Source organism: Stegodyphus dumicola, chromosome 2 (assembly GCF_044657685.1).
Source record: "Stegodyphus dumicola isolate Sdum_Otavi_A_Nest chromosome 2, ASM4465768v1".
Classification (NCBI taxonomy): Eukaryota; Metazoa; Arthropoda; class Arachnida; order Araneae; family Eresidae; genus Stegodyphus; species Stegodyphus dumicola.
In genome coordinates, this window is record NC_140769.1 from 186,180,001 (window position 1) to 186,201,442 (window position 21,442).

The 21,442-nt window shown below is 32.7% G+C and overlaps 2 protein-coding genes and 1 non-coding gene across 4 annotated transcripts in view; 2 read left to right on the forward strand and 1 right to left on the reverse strand.

Moving 5' to 3' along the window:
* Window positions 1-21,442, reverse strand: part of LOC118182422 (histone deacetylase 8-like) — a 183,367-nt gene that overhangs the window by 129,542 nt on the left and 32,383 nt on the right. The gene's annotated exons all lie outside the window — the stretch shown is intronic.
* LOC118182420 (uncharacterized) overlaps window positions 1-21,442 on the forward strand; it is a 65,304-nt gene that overhangs the window by 26,033 nt on the left and 17,829 nt on the right. Inside the window, exon 2 of the mRNA XM_085811521.1 lies at window positions 15,103-15,480. Within this exon, the coding sequence (XP_085667647.1) occupies window positions 15,103-15,480 (378 nt within the window). The remainder of the gene's footprint in view (window positions 1-15,102; window positions 15,481-21,442) is intronic.
* Window positions 16,202-16,274, forward strand: TRNAA-CGC (transfer RNA alanine (anticodon CGC)). Its single transcript has one exon. It is a non-coding gene; the product is annotated as a tRNA-Ala (tRNA).

The window sequence follows — 21,442 nt, forward strand, 5'->3', positions numbered from 1 at the left end:
AGGTTAAAAAAATAAATTGAATAAAACTACGAGCTACAAATTTTAGAAATTACAAATAAAAATAGATAATTGATGTTTAATGATTTATTCTGTTCCTCTGGTGAGAAATACTATTTATGTTTTCTACGGGTTCGTGGATTTGGAGTGACTGATCGCAACAATTGATGAAGAATCGAAACACAATTTATTTAACCAGTATTTTACTCAGGACAGTTCCAAAATCACGTTTACAGTCGTCGAGAAACTACGATAAACACGCTGAAACAATCAGCAACACAGCCTTCAGGTTATCAGGCTATAACGGTGAAGACAACTTCAGGGAAAAACACTAAAGTACAGCTCCCGAATCGTTTCGGTCGTTCTCGGAACTCAATGTACTCTCGAAATGTCACTGTTCCATTACCCCTTTCTTTAAAAATATAATTAACCCCCAGAAGTAAATAATGCACTTAAGAAGTCACTGCACTGTGTGTTTGTACATTATAATCAATAACTGTATTAATTTACCACATCTTTCAATTCAATGTAATTCTTAGCTTTTCATTATTAAAATACCATTTTCTTTCAGAATGAACAGTTTTCCAAAATTTAATCATAAAAAAACTAAATTTTTTAATGTTTTTTTAGTGGTTGGCTTGTAAATTTGGATACATGTTCTTTAATTGATATCTATAGATTAGTTTTTAACTGATTACGAGTACCTACGCGACGACCTTACACGAAATCACTTAGTGGGGAAAATTCTGTGAGGATTTGCCTTGTATTCATATTATACATCAGGAAAACCGTTAAAAGCTTTAAGCAGCCACCATGTTCGTTAGAAAAGGCATAATAATCAAATAATTTTCAAAATTCAAATAAAATTTGAAGAAGTTTGAATATTACCAATTATTTTCAGAAAGGGTAAAATGAGAGTTTTTTCTTAGCACAAGCGTAGTAAAATAAATAATAATTATAATAATAATCCTTTGATCTAAGTTTATGAGCAATTGCTGCCTCGATGGAAAAAAGGAATCAATATTTAGAATCTTATCTCTAGGAAAGATATTTTCAGTGGCGATATTCGTAAAATTCCATACTAGATTAACAATGACAGACGAACAAGCCTCGGTTAAGTGATATATTATTAACTCTTACAAAAACAAAACAGAATTTTGTTCAGTTGCATTCGTAACGAGAATTTCTAAATTTTAGAAACCAACTGTATACTAGTCGACATATGGAAACTGCGATACAAGTATTAAATTAATTTTAATCCCCTTTTGTGAATAACACTATTCGGAAGTAATGAAAATGTATATTAATAAATTGCATTTGAAATTTCATCAACAGTTTTTTTTTTCGTTCCTTTAAGATAAACAATAATATTAGTGTATACACAATAACAAGAAGTACGTAAGCATGTGATAATCAGATATAATGAACGCATGAGATAAAATGTGTGATCGTTATCTAAATTTTTCAAGCATACGTTTCACATCTTTACTATATTATAACTCGTGTTAAAAGAGAACGTATAGACTAAATGTTCACTACGTGCAGAAAAATGTTAGAAAACTAGAAAAGACAGGATTATGGCTAATTTATAATGTAATGTTAATAGCATTGCCATTAAACTATTCTTAAATGATGTCCACCTAACGATGTTTCGGTGTAATTTTTAGTGTTGGAGAGTACAGCAGTGACGACAATTAACTTTTCCACACAATTATTTGCAAACAAAACGCAGAATTAAATTCAACAAAACTTGATTGGTCCTCCCTGAAATATTCAACTAATTCCATCAGGAATATCTAAGAGGTTAATTACCTCTCAACAATAATATTTAACACTTAAGCACCTGTCTTGAAATACAACTATTACATTTTCAAACATTAAACGTGGTTGTTTCATCAGTTAACCACTGTAAAACCACTTATCACCTCATCTGACAAACTGGAATCACTGTAGCTTCCGACAAACAAAACAGCTTGGAGCTACGTCTCAGAGTTAACATGGAAGCCTTTCACTCCTAATAAAAAGTTGCAGTTAATTTAACTAACTTAATATAATGTAATATATATTATTTATTATATTATAATATATGATATAATTCACGTGTTCATAATTTCCTTAATTTTCTGCTCTGAGCGAATTTATGTGACGTGGAATCAAATGGAAAATTTAAATTAAGTTTAACTTTTGTTTTTAATTTAAAGTAATAGTCACAACGTTACACTAGTTTTAGGAATCACTACAATTCGTGGCATACAATGGCAAAATGCATAGCAGAAGAAAAAGATGAAGGAGACCACCTCAAAATTGCAAGCCTAGAAATCTACAAGTTTCTCAAACAGTCTGAAGAAGCTGAAGGAGAAATAATCACAGTACTGGAATAGATTTACAACTGCGAAGTTACATTATTTCTCGACAGAGACACATAATACTGCTTTATTAATTACAGGTTTCTATAAGTTTTGGTACAGCTATTATTAAATAAATGATTTATTTCTCTTTCCCTTCCGCTGTCATTTGAGTAAGTGCGTCACTTCCGTTGTATAAGAATCCTACGATTTTTATTAATTTTGAAATGTTGTACTTCGGAAGGTTTAATCATCTACATGCTATTATTTCGGTGCAGAAAGTGTAAGCAATCAAATTAAAAAGAAACCTTAAATTTTTAAGCAAATTTAAAGCTTTAGTTCAAATTAGAGTTATAAATCCGTTATTGATACACAGATGTCTATATATGAGGTTTATCAGTTATTACAGAAGTGCTGTTATCTATCTAAAGAAGAAAAAAAAAAGAAAGAAAGAAACGGTTTTATTTGAAACACTTGCTAACATTTTTTCTTATCCTCGGAGAAAATATTTTAAACCTCGGCAAACAGAGGTGAATTCAGTTTATACACTTATAAGGTTCTTTAATTTACAGCTTAATACCTTTAATTTACAGCTGTGTGGAACCTCCAGAACTGGTAAGCAAATAATTGCTTTAGCTCAGGAAACAGAATCATAGGGTTAATTACACTTTATTGCTCAAAAGAAGGTTTTACAGATGGCCTTGTTTCAGCCACCAGAGCTCTCTGCCTGTCTGTGAGATATTATTTCGCAATGCGCAGATTGTATGCGTAGTTCGCATTTTGTTCTTGCATTCTTAAAAACCGCTAATTGTAACTCTGTCGTTTTACTTTGTGCTGTGAGATTTCCTTATTGCTACTATTGTTGTGTTTAAAGTATTAGTAAAATCGAGAATTTAGAATATTTTCAAAATGTCAGATATAGAAAAAAAACGAAAGAAAATTTTGAAAACACAGTTAACTAAATTCATTGAGAGAATAGATTATGATAACTTAGATAATGCTGAAGCTGAATTAATCTTAGAAAAATGTAAAATTTTTAAGGAAGATTTTAAATCTCTATTTAGAGAAATTTATACAAATTGTGATGATGAAAAAATAGACACTTTCGTTGACGAAGAACAGTCGATTTTAGAGAAAATTGAGGAGGTTCACTTAAAAATTATTCGTAAGTTAAAGATTTACAAGGTAGTAAATGCAAATGGCGACAAACCTGTCGTACCTGAATCAATCTCTGAAAGTTTAAAGTTACCAAAATTATCTTTACCCACATTTAGCGGAAATTTAACTGAATGGATAACATTTAAAGATTTATTTAACGCTAGTGTTCGCAACAATTCAAATCTTTCTGGAGCTCAAAAATTACAATATTTAAAGAGTTCTTTGAAAAATGATGCTTATCGCATTATTCAGTCAATTCCCATAGCTGATCAAAATTTCAGTATTGCTTGGAATTTACTAGAAGAGAGATTTTCTAATAAGAGAGAACAGATATTTGCCTTTATTAAAAGAATTCTTAACGTTTCACAATTACAAACGGAATCTGCATCCTCGATATTAAGTTTAGTAGATAACGTAAACGAAATAACTCGCTCATTGGAAATATTAGATCAAAGGATAGATAATTTTAGTGATACTTTGTTGTTGTATATTATTTTGCAAAAACTTGACGTTTCGACAAAGTTGTGGTGGGAGCGTCAATTAAAAAAAGATGAAATACCAAAGTTGAATGACTTGATAGAATTTTTGAAGAATTACGCTAGAACATTACAGAACAAAACCTTTAGTTAGTAAAACGCATAAATCAGATAAACCAGTGTATAATAGGGTTACTTCTCTGATTTCTAATTCTACCTGCTTATTTTGTAAAGAAGATCATTTTTTATACAGGTGTTCTAATTTTTTAAATTTACCAGTGCAAAAACGAATAGAGTTTGTTAAGACTAATAAACTTTGTTTTAATTGCTTGTCTAATGTCCATAAAGTTAAAATGTGTAAGAGTGCAAACACCTGCAAGCATTGTTTTAAGCATCATCATAGCATTTTGCATTTAGAAAATAATTTCAAACCAAAAAATGCATCTAGATTCCCTTCACCGGAAGCACAAGTGTTTGTTCCGAAATCGCAAATTAAACCAGAAAACAACTTGAGTGAGGGTTCTCCAACTGTTTGTGCAAACAACTATGAAAATAAACTTTTTGGTGCTCATGCTAATGGTAAATGTAGTCATGTACTTTTGTGTACTGCTTTAATTAAGGTTCAAAACTCAAACCAGGAATTCATAAATTGTAGATGTTTACTAGATTCAGGTAGTGAAAAATCATTCATTCGTCGGAAAACAGCTATCAATTTAGGATTGAGCATAAAGGATTCGAAGATATTAGTGTCATGCTTAGGTACTTTCAATACAACTACTACTGGAGAAGTTGACTTGTTGTTTACACCTCATTTTAATACTAATTACAGAATTTCAACATCCGCTTACATAATAGACAAAATTACAGGAAACATTCCAAGTGTAACTTTACCTTTGAATTTATATGAAAATTTCCAGGATTTAACTTTAGCAGATCCTACATTTCATGAATCGGGAGAAATTGATATTTTACTTGGAGTTAATGTATTCCTTACTTTAATAAATGGCGAGGTAATTAAAAGGGGCAAAAATCTTCCATTTGCATGTTGTTCTAAGTTAGGATGGATAATTGCTGGAACTACACATTTTGAATTCCCAAACCGTAAGCAGGTTTCAGTCAATACGCTAAACGTAAACACGGAGGAATTAGTTAAATCATTTTGGGATTTGGAACAAATTCCCACATCGAAACCTTTAACTAAAGAGGAAAGATTGTGTGAAAATCATTTCGTGGAAAATCACGTGCGTAGTGAAAAGGGTCGTTACTCAGTAAAACTGCCATTCAAGCCTAAAAGAAATGAGTTGGGTAATTCCAGACCATCAGCCTTTCGCAAGTTTCTTAGTCTGGAACAAAAATTAATAAAAACTCCTGAAGTATATCATCAGTATAAAGACTTCATGTCCGAATATTTATCACTTGGACACATGGAAGAATTATCCGATGATAATCCAGATAAAGTAAATTTTCATTATTATATACCTCATCATCACGTGCTAAAAAAATTCCAGTCCTTAATGAAGTTTCATCATTTTTGAAACTTAAAAGAATCATCGCATGGTGTTTTCGGTTTGCGAATAATTCAGCTAAATCTACCGCAACAAGACTTAAGGGTTACCTTAAAACCGAAGAATTGCAATACGCTAGAAATGCAATTGTTAGAGTAGTTCAAATGGATGAGTTTTTTAATGAATATAATCTTCTGAAAAAGAATCAACCGTTAAACTCAAATAGTAAGATCCTTTCTTTGAACCCGTTTATCGATAAGAATGGACTTATACGCGTTGGAGGAAGATTAAGACAATCCAACATCGCGCAGGACAGAAAATATCCTATTTTGTTGCCCAAGAAACATCACATAACACAGATTATAGTGAATCATTTTCATATATTCCATCTTCATGCAGGCCCCCTGCTATTGCTATCAGTAATTAGAAGAGAATATTGGATAATCCACGCTAGGTCAGTTGTAAGACAACAGATTTGGAAATGTGTGAAATGTCATCGTGTACGAGCTAAAACATCTACCCAGATAATGTCTGATTTACCATCGTCTAGAGTCGTTCCGTCAAAGGTTTTCTCCAAAGTTGGAATTGACTACGCCGGGCCATTTCAAGTGAAGCCCAGGCAAGGTCGAGGAGTAAAACCAATGAAATGCTACATTTGTGTATTCGTGTGTTTTACTACAAGAGCTATACATATTAAATTAGTAGGTAATCTTACATCAGAATCATTTATTGCCGCTTTGAAGCGCTTTGTATCTCGAAGAGGAAAACCGACAGAAGTGCATAGCGATTGTGGCACAAATTTTATTGCTGCAGATAAGGAATTGAAAAAAGTAATAAACTCCTTGAAGGAAAATGAATTGGTTAATAAATATTGCTCTACTGAAGGTATTAAGTGGATATTTAATCCTCCCGCAGCGCCACATTTTGGAGGATTATGGGAAGCTGCAGTCAAATCTACAAAGTTACATCTCAAGCGAACCATAGGTGAACAACTTCTAACGCAAGAAGAATTTATGACATTGCTAGCTCAAATTGAAGCTTGTTTAAATTCGAGACCGTTGTGTCCACTGTCTGAAGATCCATCAGAATTTTCTGCACTTACGCCAGGCCATTTTTTAATTGGTACCCCGCTAACTGCCTTACCAGAAGAAAGTTTACACGATCAAAAAATTCCTATATTGCAACGTTGGAAGCTTGTTGAGAAAATGTTTCAAAGCTTTTGGAAAAGATGGTCCAATGAATACATTTCTAATTTGCAACGACGTTCAAAATGGTTGAAAGTGCAACCTAATTTAAAGGTTAATGATTTAGTTATCATAAAGGAAGACAATTTACCCCCGCTACGATGGAAATTGGGAAGAGTGCTGGAACTTTTTCCTAGCTCAGATAATATTGTGCGTATCGTGAAGATCAAAACCGCTAACGGAGTTTTCAAAAGGCCAATTCACAAACTTAGTGTTTTGCCTATCAACGATTAAGTTTTTTTCCTAAAGCATTATAACTTTGTACTTTGCTTTAGCTATATAAGTTCCTGAATTGTATCAAGGCTTCTGTGCATCTGGTTTGAGAACAATTTAGTTTCATTGCATAATTACATATTATGTTTTCTTGTGAATATTTTGATGATACATTTTTGCATAATTTAATATTGTTATGATAATTTCATTTTGTAAAAGCTATTTAGTTTGAAACGATGTTTCAACGCCGGGCGGAATGTTTCAGCCACCAGGGCTCTCTGCCTGTCTGTGAGATATTATTTCGCAATGCGCAGATTGTATGCGTAGTTCGCATTTTGTTCTTGCATTCTTAAAAACCGCTAATTGTAACTCTGTCGTTTTACTTTGTGCTGTGTTGTGTTCGAAAGTTCAAACCGCGAATAAAGGTTAAATTTTACAGTCCACTCGCAGTGATGTATTCTTAGGTTTATTAATTTAAAGTTAAGATACCGCTTCGCTACAGGCCTTTTCTCAGGACGTACAGAAAAGCCTCCACTTGGGCTTGAACTCAAGAGTACTAAGAAATAAAACTTAAATAAAAAGATATAGTTGGCCCCTAAATGTTAACTAAACGACGAAGCTATCAAGGGTCGGAAATACGGCCTAGCGTAGTAATAGATTAGAGAGAGTGTAGCCAAAAGGCGAACGCGCGCTAGTCAGAATCTCTGGCTCTCTAACGAAGTCACTGGAACTTCGACTTAAGTACTGCTCTTCGTTCATTTGTATTTAACCGCGATTCTAAAAACACACTCTGGCCGGAAATTTGTAAGCTGAAATTAGAAGGGATAGGAAAGTAAATTTAACTAAAGATAACTGTTAAAAATTTAGGATAAACTTTACACTATAATTTTATCCAAATATAAATCTACTCTTATACTATTATTATTAAAACACACAAAAAAAATTAAAATACAATAGTATCTTTTTTAATCGACAGTAACGGGATAAGAAATTTTTCTCCGATAATTGAATATACGTTTCTAGAACTTATCTCTTCATGTTTCGTGATGCCATCTGTGAAAACCGCAGCATGCAAAGTCCGTTGGTCGTATTTTTTAACCTATACGTCTTTATTAAATAAATACCAAAAATTTTACAAATTATTTAAAATGAAAACACAGACACGATTTTATATTTCATAAAAATAGGATTGAACAGTATTTTAAAATTATCATATATATTATCATGGGAGGGATATAACTTTGAACGTCTGCCTGCTTACGAGATTGCTCTCAGAGCCTTTTACCGTGTATACTATGAAGCTTCATAAAATTACGTTTTTGACACTGGTGAAAAATGCTTGACAAATCGTATGAAAGTATAATCTTTCGTCAGTTTCCTTCCAGATAACTCTCTTATTTAGCGAGTCGTCTTCTCCTTCTTCTTTCCCCATCATCTCATCATTTTTCTCTTTTCACAGTACATGTAACAGTATTTCTTCGTCATATTCAAAGAGTGTGACGGGAACATAACTGTCAATCTCCTCTTCATCAACACGTATCTTCCCCGAACATGCAACTAAATCCATCGGACAGCGGGGTATGGCTCGACTCGTCATCTAGGAACATAATCATAGGCCAAAATTACACTAACAGTTACGAAAGATTCTTTACATCTTTCCAGCCATAAGCCAAAGTAAATGTGCCGTCTATGAAAGCAAATTGGTTCTCAAATTTATGGACACAACTTTTAAAGTTCACTCACTGACGCATAAAAAGAGATCGGTAACTTATCTTTATATTCTGAATAATTAATTTATTGGTTAAATACGGCTTCATACGGTGGCTGGAATATACGTAACAAAAATGCTTACTACATTTAAGGCTTTAGACTGCTAGCAGAATCAAATCTAATCAGAATCATCTAATCAGAAATTTAGGCCTATGAGATATTTGTTTATCTCATAGGCCTAAAATTCTGATTTAAATTTAGACTTTCAAAAGTGCCGTTATTTTGTTATTACGGTTAATTGTGTGCCGGTACGAAGAATTTTTTACTGTACTAAATTTTACGTTTTCTTTTAAGTTGTTAGTGAATGTACTCATTCCATCAACTGGAGAAAGCTCCTTAAACTTAGGGCAGAAATTAGTTTTCATCACTTCCAAAACTATCGGGGATATAAAAATTAAAAAGTTGCAGAAATACCTTCATATACCTTCATTTTTCCTTAAAGTTAATGACTCAAAAAGTTCACATACATGTTTTGCCAGTTAAAGCAAAGCGAAAAATGTAGTAGCAAAGTAAATTCACATAAGCATAACTGGAAAGATGTTTGCTGAAAACTTGGAGGTAATTAAAAAATACTTGAAATCTATGTCATTAATCTTATTTAAAGCCAGTTTATATTTAAAAGTTAACAGTCAGTCATTTACGCAAAGTTTATACTGTTTCGTTTATTCTATTCGTTTAGTTTATTTTACGTTTAGAAAATTTGAACTTATCTGAGACTATTCCATTTAAACTGCTTCCGAGTTAAAAAGCGGAGCAACTTTTCAACTCCATTTCCTTTTGATAATAAAAAAAAAAAAGAAAGGTAAACTCAGTTCTTAATTTTTTTTCCGCCTACGATTTCTTTCAACACCAAGGCCTTATCTGGTTGATGACTGAAGTAAAACATGGTTTTATCAGCGTTGAAAATGCTGGATAAAAATATCTTCTATATGAGGAAAAATTGTGACTTCTCATGCTTCGAAATACAAATTTCTGTTTTCATCGCTTAATACAGTGCGCACAATATTATTTGAATGATAGTCTTCTCTGGAAGACGTAAAATTCCGTTTTTTTTTTTTTTTTTTTTTTTTAAATTCTCCTAGCAAAATTTCTTTTTCCAGATTATGAGTAAACACGTTAATTTTCTTTTACTTATACGCCAAGAAAATCATATTCATTTGCTTTGAACAAAACTAGAAAACTTACTCAATTCATTGTACTGGATATCATAAATTACAAAAAAAAAGTATTTGATATCCCCAATTATTCGAGATTGTGTGGACTTTAAATTACTGAAAATCTGGATAAAAGGAAATGTCGCTGCAATTTCGTATAAAAAATTACAATTATTAAAATTATCGTTGACAAAATAAAAATATGGTGGAATTTTTAAGATTTAAGATTACATTTTCTTCCGTAGTTCGAAATAACTGTTTATTATTTAAAAAAAATATTAAACAGCAATTTAATCTTTTATAAAAAAACAGTTTTAATTTAGTGTTTTATAAAAAAAAACTATTTTAATATTTTATAAATTAAAATTAGGAAGTCAAGGTTTTAGAAAAATAACGAAGTATACATGTGCATATATATATAGTTTTTAAGTATGGTTTACTGCACAGTTAATCTCTACAGTTATTATATGTAATATAATTATCAGTTTGATATCCCAATAATAGCCTATAAAATCTAAGAATCTGAAACTAAAAAAGTGATAGACTTAACATCTAAAAGGTACAGGAATACGTCGTCGATCAAAACTTTCGTTACAGACCGCTAGGCTCAGACTTTAAATCAAATATTCTCCGTCTGGAAACCATAACATTTAACAAATTGAAGTTTTTCAGAGGAGTTATGATCCACACGGATATCACGTATTTTGACCGAAAATAATCATTTCTATGAAAATTGAACCACCGCAACATCTATCTGGAGTTCAATTAATTTTAAGTATGTGTCTCGCAAATTGCTTTAGTATTACGTTGATTCCATGGCTGACAGTTTATCTCACCTACAGAATAGATAAACTTTTCAAACAAACAAATACAAATATATCTTTACTTTAAATTTATCCTAACTCACCACTTGTAAAGCTTGAAATTTAACATAAAAATGCCAGTCAACTGGATCTGGCTGAAAACACAAACTTCCTTAAAACTGTTCTAATTTAAATAATCTAATTACATCTAACGAAAATTATAAAATTCACCTAAGATCGCAACAGTGGTTCAAACTTTTAACTTACCAAACCAAATATAACTTTGTTTTATCTAACTCGAGAAAGCGGTGATTTTCCAAGAGAGAGAAAACCCACAGCAGGCAGTGTCAGCGTGAATACCATAATTCTCATATCATATCTCATTTCTCATATTCTCATATACCCAAATTCTCATATTCTCATATATATACAGCTACGCACACTTCTATTCTTTCTGTTGATCTGACTTATCTCACCTGATCAACAGTAGCATCAGATCAGGTCTCTGAAGTCAAAGCAAACCCTAGAATTAAATCGTGGCAAGGGGTCAAGATTGCGCCTGGTGTTGGGAAGCGCCTAGGGCACTATGCAGGTGACGAAACGGCTTTGCCTAGTTCCGTCCCAAGTTTTGATGGAGAACACACGGGTCCGAGGATTTCTCCACCCTTCTTTTCCTAACACCAATCTCTCGAGAGGACTATCGACTCGCTGGATATTTACAGTGGCCCTACACCGCGCAGGCACTGTACATTTACATACATCCATGGCTTCTCCGGGAGTTGAACCCGGGCCGTTTCGGTACGGCAGTCAGAGTCGCTAACCACTATTCCGGGTAGGCGGCACAGTTCTAACTTTATAGTACAACTACTTGCTACTCAGATCTACATAATTTCTAGAACGAGCGAACATCATGGCGAAATGAGGCAAGTAGAAAAAAAGTAAATTAAATAAAACGTTTGTTAATGAAACCCAAGCACAAATTGTTTACCATCACAAATTGTCTGGATTAAATAATCATTTCTATCAGTCTAGGAATATAGATTTATTTAAGTATCTTGAGACAAATTGCTCCCATTCTCCCATTCTGCTCCATGCTCCCATTCTGGTTTTGAGAGTAATTACAGAATTGTTCCTATTCTCGGTCTCTGAAACCCCAAAACATGCCTAATATGCACAAGAAAATGACTGTTGCTGAATGTTTCCATTTTGCTATAGGTAGTAAGTTAGTTTTAAGCAAAAAAAAAAAAAAAAAGGGGGGGGGCATGTTTAAATATGAGTGGTCTGACGTTCATTCTGAAAATTAAAAATAAATAAATAAATAAAAAGAAATAGAAACGAAAAACTTAAATTTATTAATAGAATTCCTTATATATGAAGTTTTAGTTGTTTTTTTTGGGGGGGAGGGGAATCAGCAGTTTGCGATGTTACGCACTAAATTCAGCATCGAAATATTAGTACATGTAATCCATCTATTGAATATGAAAAAAAGGCCATTTTAATGGCATTTAAACTAACTATTTTCGACATATTATGTGACTACGCTGTGCGCAAGATAAAAAACACAATTAATCTTTCGTTATTTCTTAGCAAAATAGCGTACTTGTTGTCTCAGGTAATTCTGATTCCTCGGTTCACTGGGACAAGAAAGCGCAGTTAAAATAACAAAATAATTTTTTCTTAATGAAGTCCAACGTTATGCACCTGAATTTCAAATAAAAAAGAAGTTAAAAAAGAGTTTTCATTCATTAACATACTTAACTCCTGGTAATAAATTTCAGTAACTCTACTAATTACTATCTGCAGTCAGCATGTTTTTTAGAATCCAATGGTTAGAAACTTATAAAAAGCTCGATTTTATAAAACTTTAAATAATTTAGTAGTTTCTTCGTTTCATAGATAGTAGAACTTCATGGAACGTCACCTTTATCACAAAAAATCGACCAGTTACCTATTTCTGACTTGCTTTATTTGGCCGCTCATGATCATAAAACTTTAAACAGTAAGCTTTCAATTTAAATGCGTATTTGACGCGTAAATATAAGAGTAAATTCAAGTACCCTCCATTTCAATACGCCTGTCCTATATGTCTTCAAATACATCGATCAGTCATTCCCGTTGTAACAAACATTTCCCAGCATGTATCATTGGACACTTTTGGTCTCAAATGAAATTATGCATAAATAACGTTAGTCATTCTTGCATGAAACACTCTTCGAATTACTGTTTCCTCACATTAATCATTTGGAAATCTCATCTCGGTGTAGCATTTCCCACATCAATTGTTTGGATAGAAAAATTATAGAAAGAGATGTTTATTGTGTGGTTATACCTTCTCTCTGGACTATAAATGAAAAACTCTTCTAATAACGGTTTATTTTTATTATTACTATATAAATATGAATATGACGAATACTACAGGTTTGAGAGCTTCCAGGATCGTTTTTCCCTACATCGTGTTGAAAAATAATGGACAGAAGTTCCCCAGAGCATTATTTTTTATTCAAAAAGGGGAAAAAATATGATAGATAACAACTTTCGCATTCTCGCTGCTTTCTTTGCCACTTTCTTTCCCCCGAGAAGATTTTAGTATAGATAGAACGTACGGTACATTTTGGGGGCAGGAAAGTAGTCACGGAGCACGCAATACGAAACCGTTTGCACGCTTTTCTAGAAGAATGTGCAACTTTTTATTTTGTGCACAGAACAGGTGTATATTCATCACAGGAAAAAAAAAAAGATATACGTAAAATAAAAGGCAAAACATAAGATTTCAACTGCTGTACAATAACATATAAATGATAAAGGGTCGCTGTTAATAAAAAATAAAAGAAGAAAACAAAATCATGAAAATCATACTTTTAGAAAGAAATAAAAGATAGAATAAGAATCAATTAAATCTTATGGATTTCGAAAAACTTGAAAAGTTTCAAGGAAATCTAAATTCCTAACTGAAGACTTTTGATTATTGCAACAGTAAGTAATAAAATGCATAATCATATATATATATATAAAGGATTTAAAGTTTAGATGATCTGTAATAGTCTTTGTTTTCACATTCTTTTTAATGTTCATGCTCTTTTCATTAATTCAAATTTAAGACTTCTTTATTTTGACCATTTTACGCTAAAGCACAATAGATAGAGGTGTTATAAATTTACGAGAAATTCAGGTCTGCTATAACAAAGTGGATTATTCAGGTTATAGCAAAACACATTCATACAAAGGATTATGTACCTTTGTGGAGAACGTTTTTTTACAGAAACTGACTCTTATTCATGTTACATGGATTTTGGGGGAAGCATCCACGAAACTCCTTTACAGCGAGCTTGTTCGCCAGATTTGAGCTGGAGCAGAATTAGGAGTGTTGTCTGGTTTTACGGCTCAACCGTTAAAAGGCCAACCTAGTATCGGATATTCAATCATTAAATCATGAAATTAATCTCATTAACGATGTAATTACTCTAAACAGACGAAATCGTAATTTAACGAAAGCAGATAAGGGAGAATTAGTTTTCAATGAAACATTATCATTCATTATGATGTAAGGAAAAATATTTAAGTGCAGACAGTTCCTATATAACACGGCTCTCCTACAAAACGATTTCAATGTACACAGTTCAACCAATGAAAAGAAAACTCCCTTATTTAGTACCTTCGACAAAATTCCTGACACTTCCACTTCATAGGTTGTTAAAATAAAATACTATTGAGATAAATCCTCGTCAGGACAAAGTTAAAAAGAAGCGGGAAAAGAAGAAATAGTCAATTTCGCCGCCAATTAACCAAACAATTTGGAATAACGACAGGATTTTGGAATACAAGTTACAGATTAAATTAATAAAAGATATATTGTTTTCTCCTTTAACTTGTAGGAATAGATTAATTTCGGTTTTCATCAAGCCAGTTTTTTATCTTCTCTCTCAATGGTACTAAGCGAATCAATACTCAATTTAGTTAGTAATAAACTAATCAGAACTCCCCTTTTTTTTGTTAAAAGTTTTGTTTTGTTTTGTTTTAAATATCAACTCCGTAACTGTAGCTTCTAGATAACTTTTATATCAGCTAATCTCGGCGGACAAACCTTGACTCTTTAGACGACCCAAGTACGCACAAATAGCAACAAGATCAACTCATTAAATTGTCCCAACAGCAACTCTTCCTACCATATTTGAATAAAGCTCGTATAATTCTTCTTCCTACCACATTTAAATACAGGTTGTATTTGAATATTACGTTTCTCAGAGTTTTATTACTTTTCTCACCCCCACCCCCTTAATAAATGGCGGCAAGCATTGCAGACAGAGAACCAAAAAAAGTTAGAACTAAAGTTACATTTTTTGTGAAAAGTAAAATTTACAAGTTCTATAATTATTAAATTGGTAATATATTAACACGATGCATTACTAAATCTTCTGTTATTTGATTGTGACTCTCTAGGAATACGGCGCCAGGAGAAGCCTCCTTACTCCTACATCGCGCTCATCGTAATGGCCATCCAGAGTTCCCCTTCTAAGCGAATGACTCTAAACGAGATCTACCAGTACTTACAGAGTCGTTTCCAGTTCTTCCGGGGAGAATACCAAGGTTGGAAGAACTCAGTTCGACATAACTTATCGCTTAATGATTGTTTTATAAAGCTACCTAAAGGACTGGGTAGGCCAGGGAAAGGCCACTATTGGACCATCGATCCAACCAGTGAATTTATGTTCGAAGAAGGTTCCTTTAGAAGAAGGCCCAGAGGTTTCAGAAGACGGTACCAGGCTTTGAAGCCTTACGCACAGTTTTACCATTCAGCTGCCGTAGGCAATTTCGTTGGTGAGTATTTCATAAAAAAGTGCTTTTGTTATTTCTTTTTTACTACTGATGGAAGGGAAGGATTCTTTCATTTTGTGCTTAAGGTTTTGTTAAGATATAAAATCAAGTATAAAAAAAAGGTAACTGTAAATCGATGATGTAGGACAATGGTCTCAAGCTCAAATTGCACATGGGTCGAATGCACGATCTGAGGGTAACTGACGGCCGGGAATTTGTTTAGTAATAAAATAAAAATTTTTATCTAAAGTTTAAATTTTTATCAGTTATTTATCAAAACATGCATAAGTAGCAATAATAATGACGCAAAGAAAAAAAAATCCAACTTATACATATTTTCTGCTTGAAATCTAAAGGATGGTACCTGCAAAAAATCCTTGTTGATTACACTTTGTAATTCAAATGAAGTGACAGCTAAATATTAAATTTTCAGACTGACATTTTATAAGGTATTTCTCTCGCCTTCTTAGAGTGCCTTGGTGGTGTAGTGGTCAGCGCGCTCGACCCGTATTCGAGAGGTCCGTAGTTCGAGTCCCGGCAAGGGCACTGCCCATTTTTCATCGCTCTTGCTTCTAAAAAAATCCTAATGTCTCTACAGTGGTGCTCAAACTAAATGGTGGAGAATGATGATTCTTCATCACCAGGATTTGGCTATTGGGTCTCCTAAACCCCAGTCGACCTTTATAAGGGGGTATATAAGATACTTCTTCCACCTACTTAGCATGCCTTCGTGGTGTAGTGGTCAGCACGCTCGACGCGCATTCGAGAGGTCCATGGTTCCAGTCCCGGCGAGGGCATTGCTCATTTTTCGTCTCTCTTGCCTTCAAAAAATTCTAATGTCTCTACAATTTAGTGTAATAATTATTGAACTAACCATTGACTTATTAACTTAAATTTAAAATAAATAAATTATGAAAATTTCTTAAGTGGGAACAAAATTTTTGAATAAATAATGACAAGCTATTCTTTTTCTTTTATTTATTAAAATTTTCTTCGACGCATACAGAATATATATATATATATTTGCATGTAAATAATTATAAACTTTTTTATTTCTTACTTCAATTGTCAGCTACAGCATCTCATGCGATTTCAATTTCGATAAAGTTTGTTACCTTAAAAAAATTACTAGCAGATCTCTTCATCTCGAATCATCGGCAATTCGGTTCTTATTAATTTTCAACTGCGATAAAAACTGTTCACATGTAAATGCACTCGCAAACAAAGCTTATTTTTATTGGGAAACTTAGAATTGAAGGTATTTACCTTTTGACAGATACAAATAAAAGTTAATTAAATCTGTATCTTCAAATCTTTGAATAATATTCATATCTTGGAGTAAATTAATTAGCTCCATATGTAAATTTTTAGGGCGCTACTCAAGCTTGATTTTGGTAATGAAAGTAATGTAAAACTGAACTCCAAAACATTAAAATCTTGAACTTTTTCTTCAAATTATTCTCATAATAGTGCTATTTAATTTATGAAAAATATAGTCGAGTGCCGTGCAAAATTGCTTCGGAGGTTGCATGCGCCTCGCGGGCTCCCGTTTAAGACTACTGAGGTAGAGGATCATTATATTCTATAATATAAAGTTCCGTTCTTAATCAGCCTTAACAAACTGAATTATTTTTTAAAAAATCTTCTACTTCTTAACAGCACTTTGGATTGTAACCCAAGGAAAGATCTTTTGAATAATATCGAGTTTAAAATAATTCCAAATGAGTTTTGAAGGAAGAAGACAGTTTCTAAAGGATTTTTATTATTATTATTTACTTGTGTCACAGTTTTTTCAAATGTAATTGCTCATGAAATTGCATACGAAATCGGAAATATTCCATGCATTGTGCAATTAGAATGATGCATTAGCTTTTTAGTCTCTCTTACATCCGTACGTTACAGAAAATACACGGGTTGGAGTAAAAAAATTAAATCACCTATATCTAGAGAGTACTGTATTAAAAAAATGTGGGTACTATTTTGTAGGTCAATATTTCAGTAACTCTTCTTAGGTTTGGCCGATACAAGTTTTATTTAGTCATTAAATATATTTTTAGCCATTCTTGTAGCAAAATAGTGGTTGTTCATCTCATGATGATAGAACAAGGAAACATTTTCCAACATTGTCTTTTAGTATACTCCAGATTTGGGAATTATGCAGAATACCGAAAATGTCATTTTCATTTTAAGTCACTCTGTCACTAGTTTTGTGATGTGAGCCGAAGCACTGTCAGGCTGATTCATGGCACGCCCTTCAGCATACAAAGTTTGAACAACTCAGTGGCCTTGTTTTGCCGATTCTCTTAGACAGTTATGTGACCTTCAAGAATAATCGGTGTTCTTATAGATTTCTATAATACTTCGGCCCAAATTCTCACCAGTCCATCTGAAAAATACACATTTTTCACTGCGTATTTTCCAACTACAGGGTATTTATAAATGTTTACCCTGATTACAAAACATGGTAGCCCATGACTATACACAGATAACGAAACATGCATTGATTCTCAAATGCATAAAATTTTATATTCCTATAGAAAACATTTATAATAAACAACTACATGTGCACTCTGATAGTACGCAAAGAGTTGCACTCCTCAAATTTCTAACACAAACCTCGCTCCTAGATATCTTTCTTTGGAGGAATGTTAAGCCATTGTGTACCAAAAAACACTTCCTAATGTAATGTCGTTGCCACAGCACATCACAGACACTATTCACAAAATAACACAATAAATTGAAGAAATGTAGCGTAAAATTGAGTTCTCATTGGACAGCTTGGGTGCTGCCACGGATGCAGCACCCAAACTATCCAATGAGTAATATGTATTTGAGGTTCAATGCATGTTCAACGCATGTTAGATGTGCACAAGTATGAGTTATGTTTTGTAATCAAAGTAAGCATTTGTGGGCACCCTATATTACGCTACAGGCACTACAGAAATCAACATTTAATACGAGCATTGGATACAAGGGGCTTTCCCACAGCACCCCAACCGTTACTATAGACATTTTAAGCTCCTAATAGGCAGCTTTTATACGAGTGACTGACTGTCTGTAATATTCTTTTCAGATAACTTGTTACCTATACAAGCATCTGGATCAGATAAAGTTCTTCTGAGTGTACAGAACTACTACTCGATAAATCAAAAAGATTAGCTCTCTTGGTTATGGATAGACCAGCTCGACGAGCGTAAAAAGTTTCTTCACTTTCGAACTCTGATATGCTCTCATCTGATAAATTCTCGAACTTAGTCAGTCAAGTCACTACTCCAAATACTGTTAAAAATTTAAACTTCAGGTTCTGCTGCTAACAGAAGCAGAACCTACATTGAGGATTTTAAATTATACTAACAGTATAATTTAAATTCCTTCAAAGTACTCAATCGAAAGTGCATATGCAGATTACAAAACTTAAGTACTATCTCCGCCTACAGCTTCAAATTTGTTATCTAGGTTCCCAAAGAATATACGTTTTCCCTTTTACTCTACGTCAGAGGTGGGGAACCTTTTTACCATGAGAGGCCACAATTAAGTTAGGCATTATATAGAAATTATACAGAAATTGCATTATACAGAAATAATGCCCAAAAAAAAAAAAAAACATTAAATTATTTATTAAAATAAAAATCTACAATATGAAAGATTTTTGTATTCACATAAGGATAATAACTTATTATATCATTAACATTTAATAATTTTTAATAAATAACTACATATATTTAAATACTGTTTAAAATAAAAATAATAAAGTAGGAGTAGTTTTAAATAAATTTAATGCATTTTAAAGGAAAACAAAATAATAGTTAAAATCTGATGGAAAATTTCCTTTAGTGGGATATTTGCATTTCTTTCTTGTCTGAAAGTAAGTGAATATTTGCATCAAGCTTCGTAACGCGCAGCCTTAATAGATCCTCTAAATGAGCATCTGTAATTTGCGTTCTTAAACTATAGTTTTAATTTTTGTCATGAGAGAAAATGTTGACACGCAGCAGTAAGTACTTCCGAAGCAGGGAAAGCAAACGGCGTACATGCTCTCATAGGCATGGGTATTCAACAGCATGTTTCTAGATGTCTATGGTATACTCTTTAGTGTAAAAAAAAAAAAAAAAGATTTGAGGATATTATCTTCCTGCAACTCAAATAACTCCATTTGCAGTTCTGTAGGAGCTTTGGATATATTTACTAAATGTAGTTCAAATGCCAGTTAAATAGCAGAAGTGTGCTCATCAAAATCTGAAAATCTTTCAGCATTACATTAAAAAAATCCAGGATACCTACATATTCATCGAATGTTTTATTTTTATATTTTCCCTCATTCAACAGTTTTGTTTCCTCCGGGAAGTGTTCTGCAGATATATCGAGCAAGAGAGCAATGTTTTCAAAAATGTTAATTTTTTTTCGAAACACTTGAATCTTTTGCCACATTTTGTATAAATGCTTCGTTTTACCTTGCAGGCAAATAATTTTGTCATAATATAGGACAAAAATGCAATATTTCTGCAAAATGTTCCATCTGATAGATCACTTAGTTTTCCTTGTTCTTGATAAAAATTTTTAATTTGTAGTCGTAAAGTTAAAACTTTTATCAAAACCTGTCCTGTTGATAGCCAGCGAACATTGCGGTAGTACGGTAGATCAAAAATGTAAGATTCCTCCTCTAAATTTAGCTTCTGACGAAATTCATGATGACGCATAGCATTTACGCGAATATAGTTGACAATCGAAATAGAACGCGAATATAGTTGATAATCGAAATAGAAATCCAGAGTGTCTTGCAAATTTTTTTTTCCCCCACCGCAAATATTTTGTTGATGCAAAACGCAATGAAATGGTATCAACTTTTTTAATACCAAAAGTTTATTAAAATTATTTATTAAAGTTTTTTAATCCCCAATTTTTCTTTTTTTTAATATAGCAACGAATCCTTTTTTACTTTTCATAGAAGGTGCGCCATCGGTGCAGACGCTGACTGAATTACTGACATTTGATTGTAATCGAAGGCATACTCTCTGAAGTTTTTTAAAATGTCAACTACGAGAGTTTTTCTAGTTAGTGTACCTACCGTAAGAATTTCTTCGTAACACTGGAAATCTTTTGTTACAGCCCGAATAAAATATAAAACTTGCGCCTAGATAGGAGGGCTGTGGAATCGGTAGGGAAAATGACCGACTCCGACTCTGACTCCGATTCCTGGAATTTGAATCACTCCGACTCCTTCATATATATGTAACATATAAACATGGGTACAGCTTATTTTTTTAATATAAAAGAAATAGTAGATACTACAGATAAAAACTGATGCATAGCAAACTTTTATATTAATTAGCATTTATTATGAAAGGGAAAAACTGGTATTAGTAATTTCTAAGAAACAGTAAAACTTCGGCAAGATCTTTGTTAGAAGACCATAAATTCGATTTGATAAACTTCAGAATTGAGAAGAGTCTTTATACACTGACTTGAGTAGAAAGAAGAGCTGTTACTGTTACGGCTACTTTCTTTAACTTTTCAGGAGAGATTTTGTAAGTTCTAAAAGATGTGTCTTGCAAGAGCAATCATATTTATCTATTTTTTCAAAGGCCGTGTATAAATCTTTGTATTTTTTCATTTTATTCATTTTTATATCTAAAGGCTCTTGGTTCTTTATTTTCATTCTCTTTGTCTTAGCCTTTTCAATATTATCCACATATTTCTCAAAATCTAATTCATCAGTGGAAGAAGATGATAGAGACTCAGTTGCAATATCTGCAGTTTGACTGTCCTGATTTGAATACTCCAGTTGTTCTGAGAATAATTTCATTCTTAATGAAATTCATAGATGGCTCTCTTTTGCCTTTTTAATTTGTTTGCCATCCAACAAATTTGGCGTTTTAGATCTACATATATTGATCTACATATATTATTCTCTAGCAAACTAGTTTCTCTTTTCTTCATTGAAAAAAAATTATTCCTTCTGCAATAA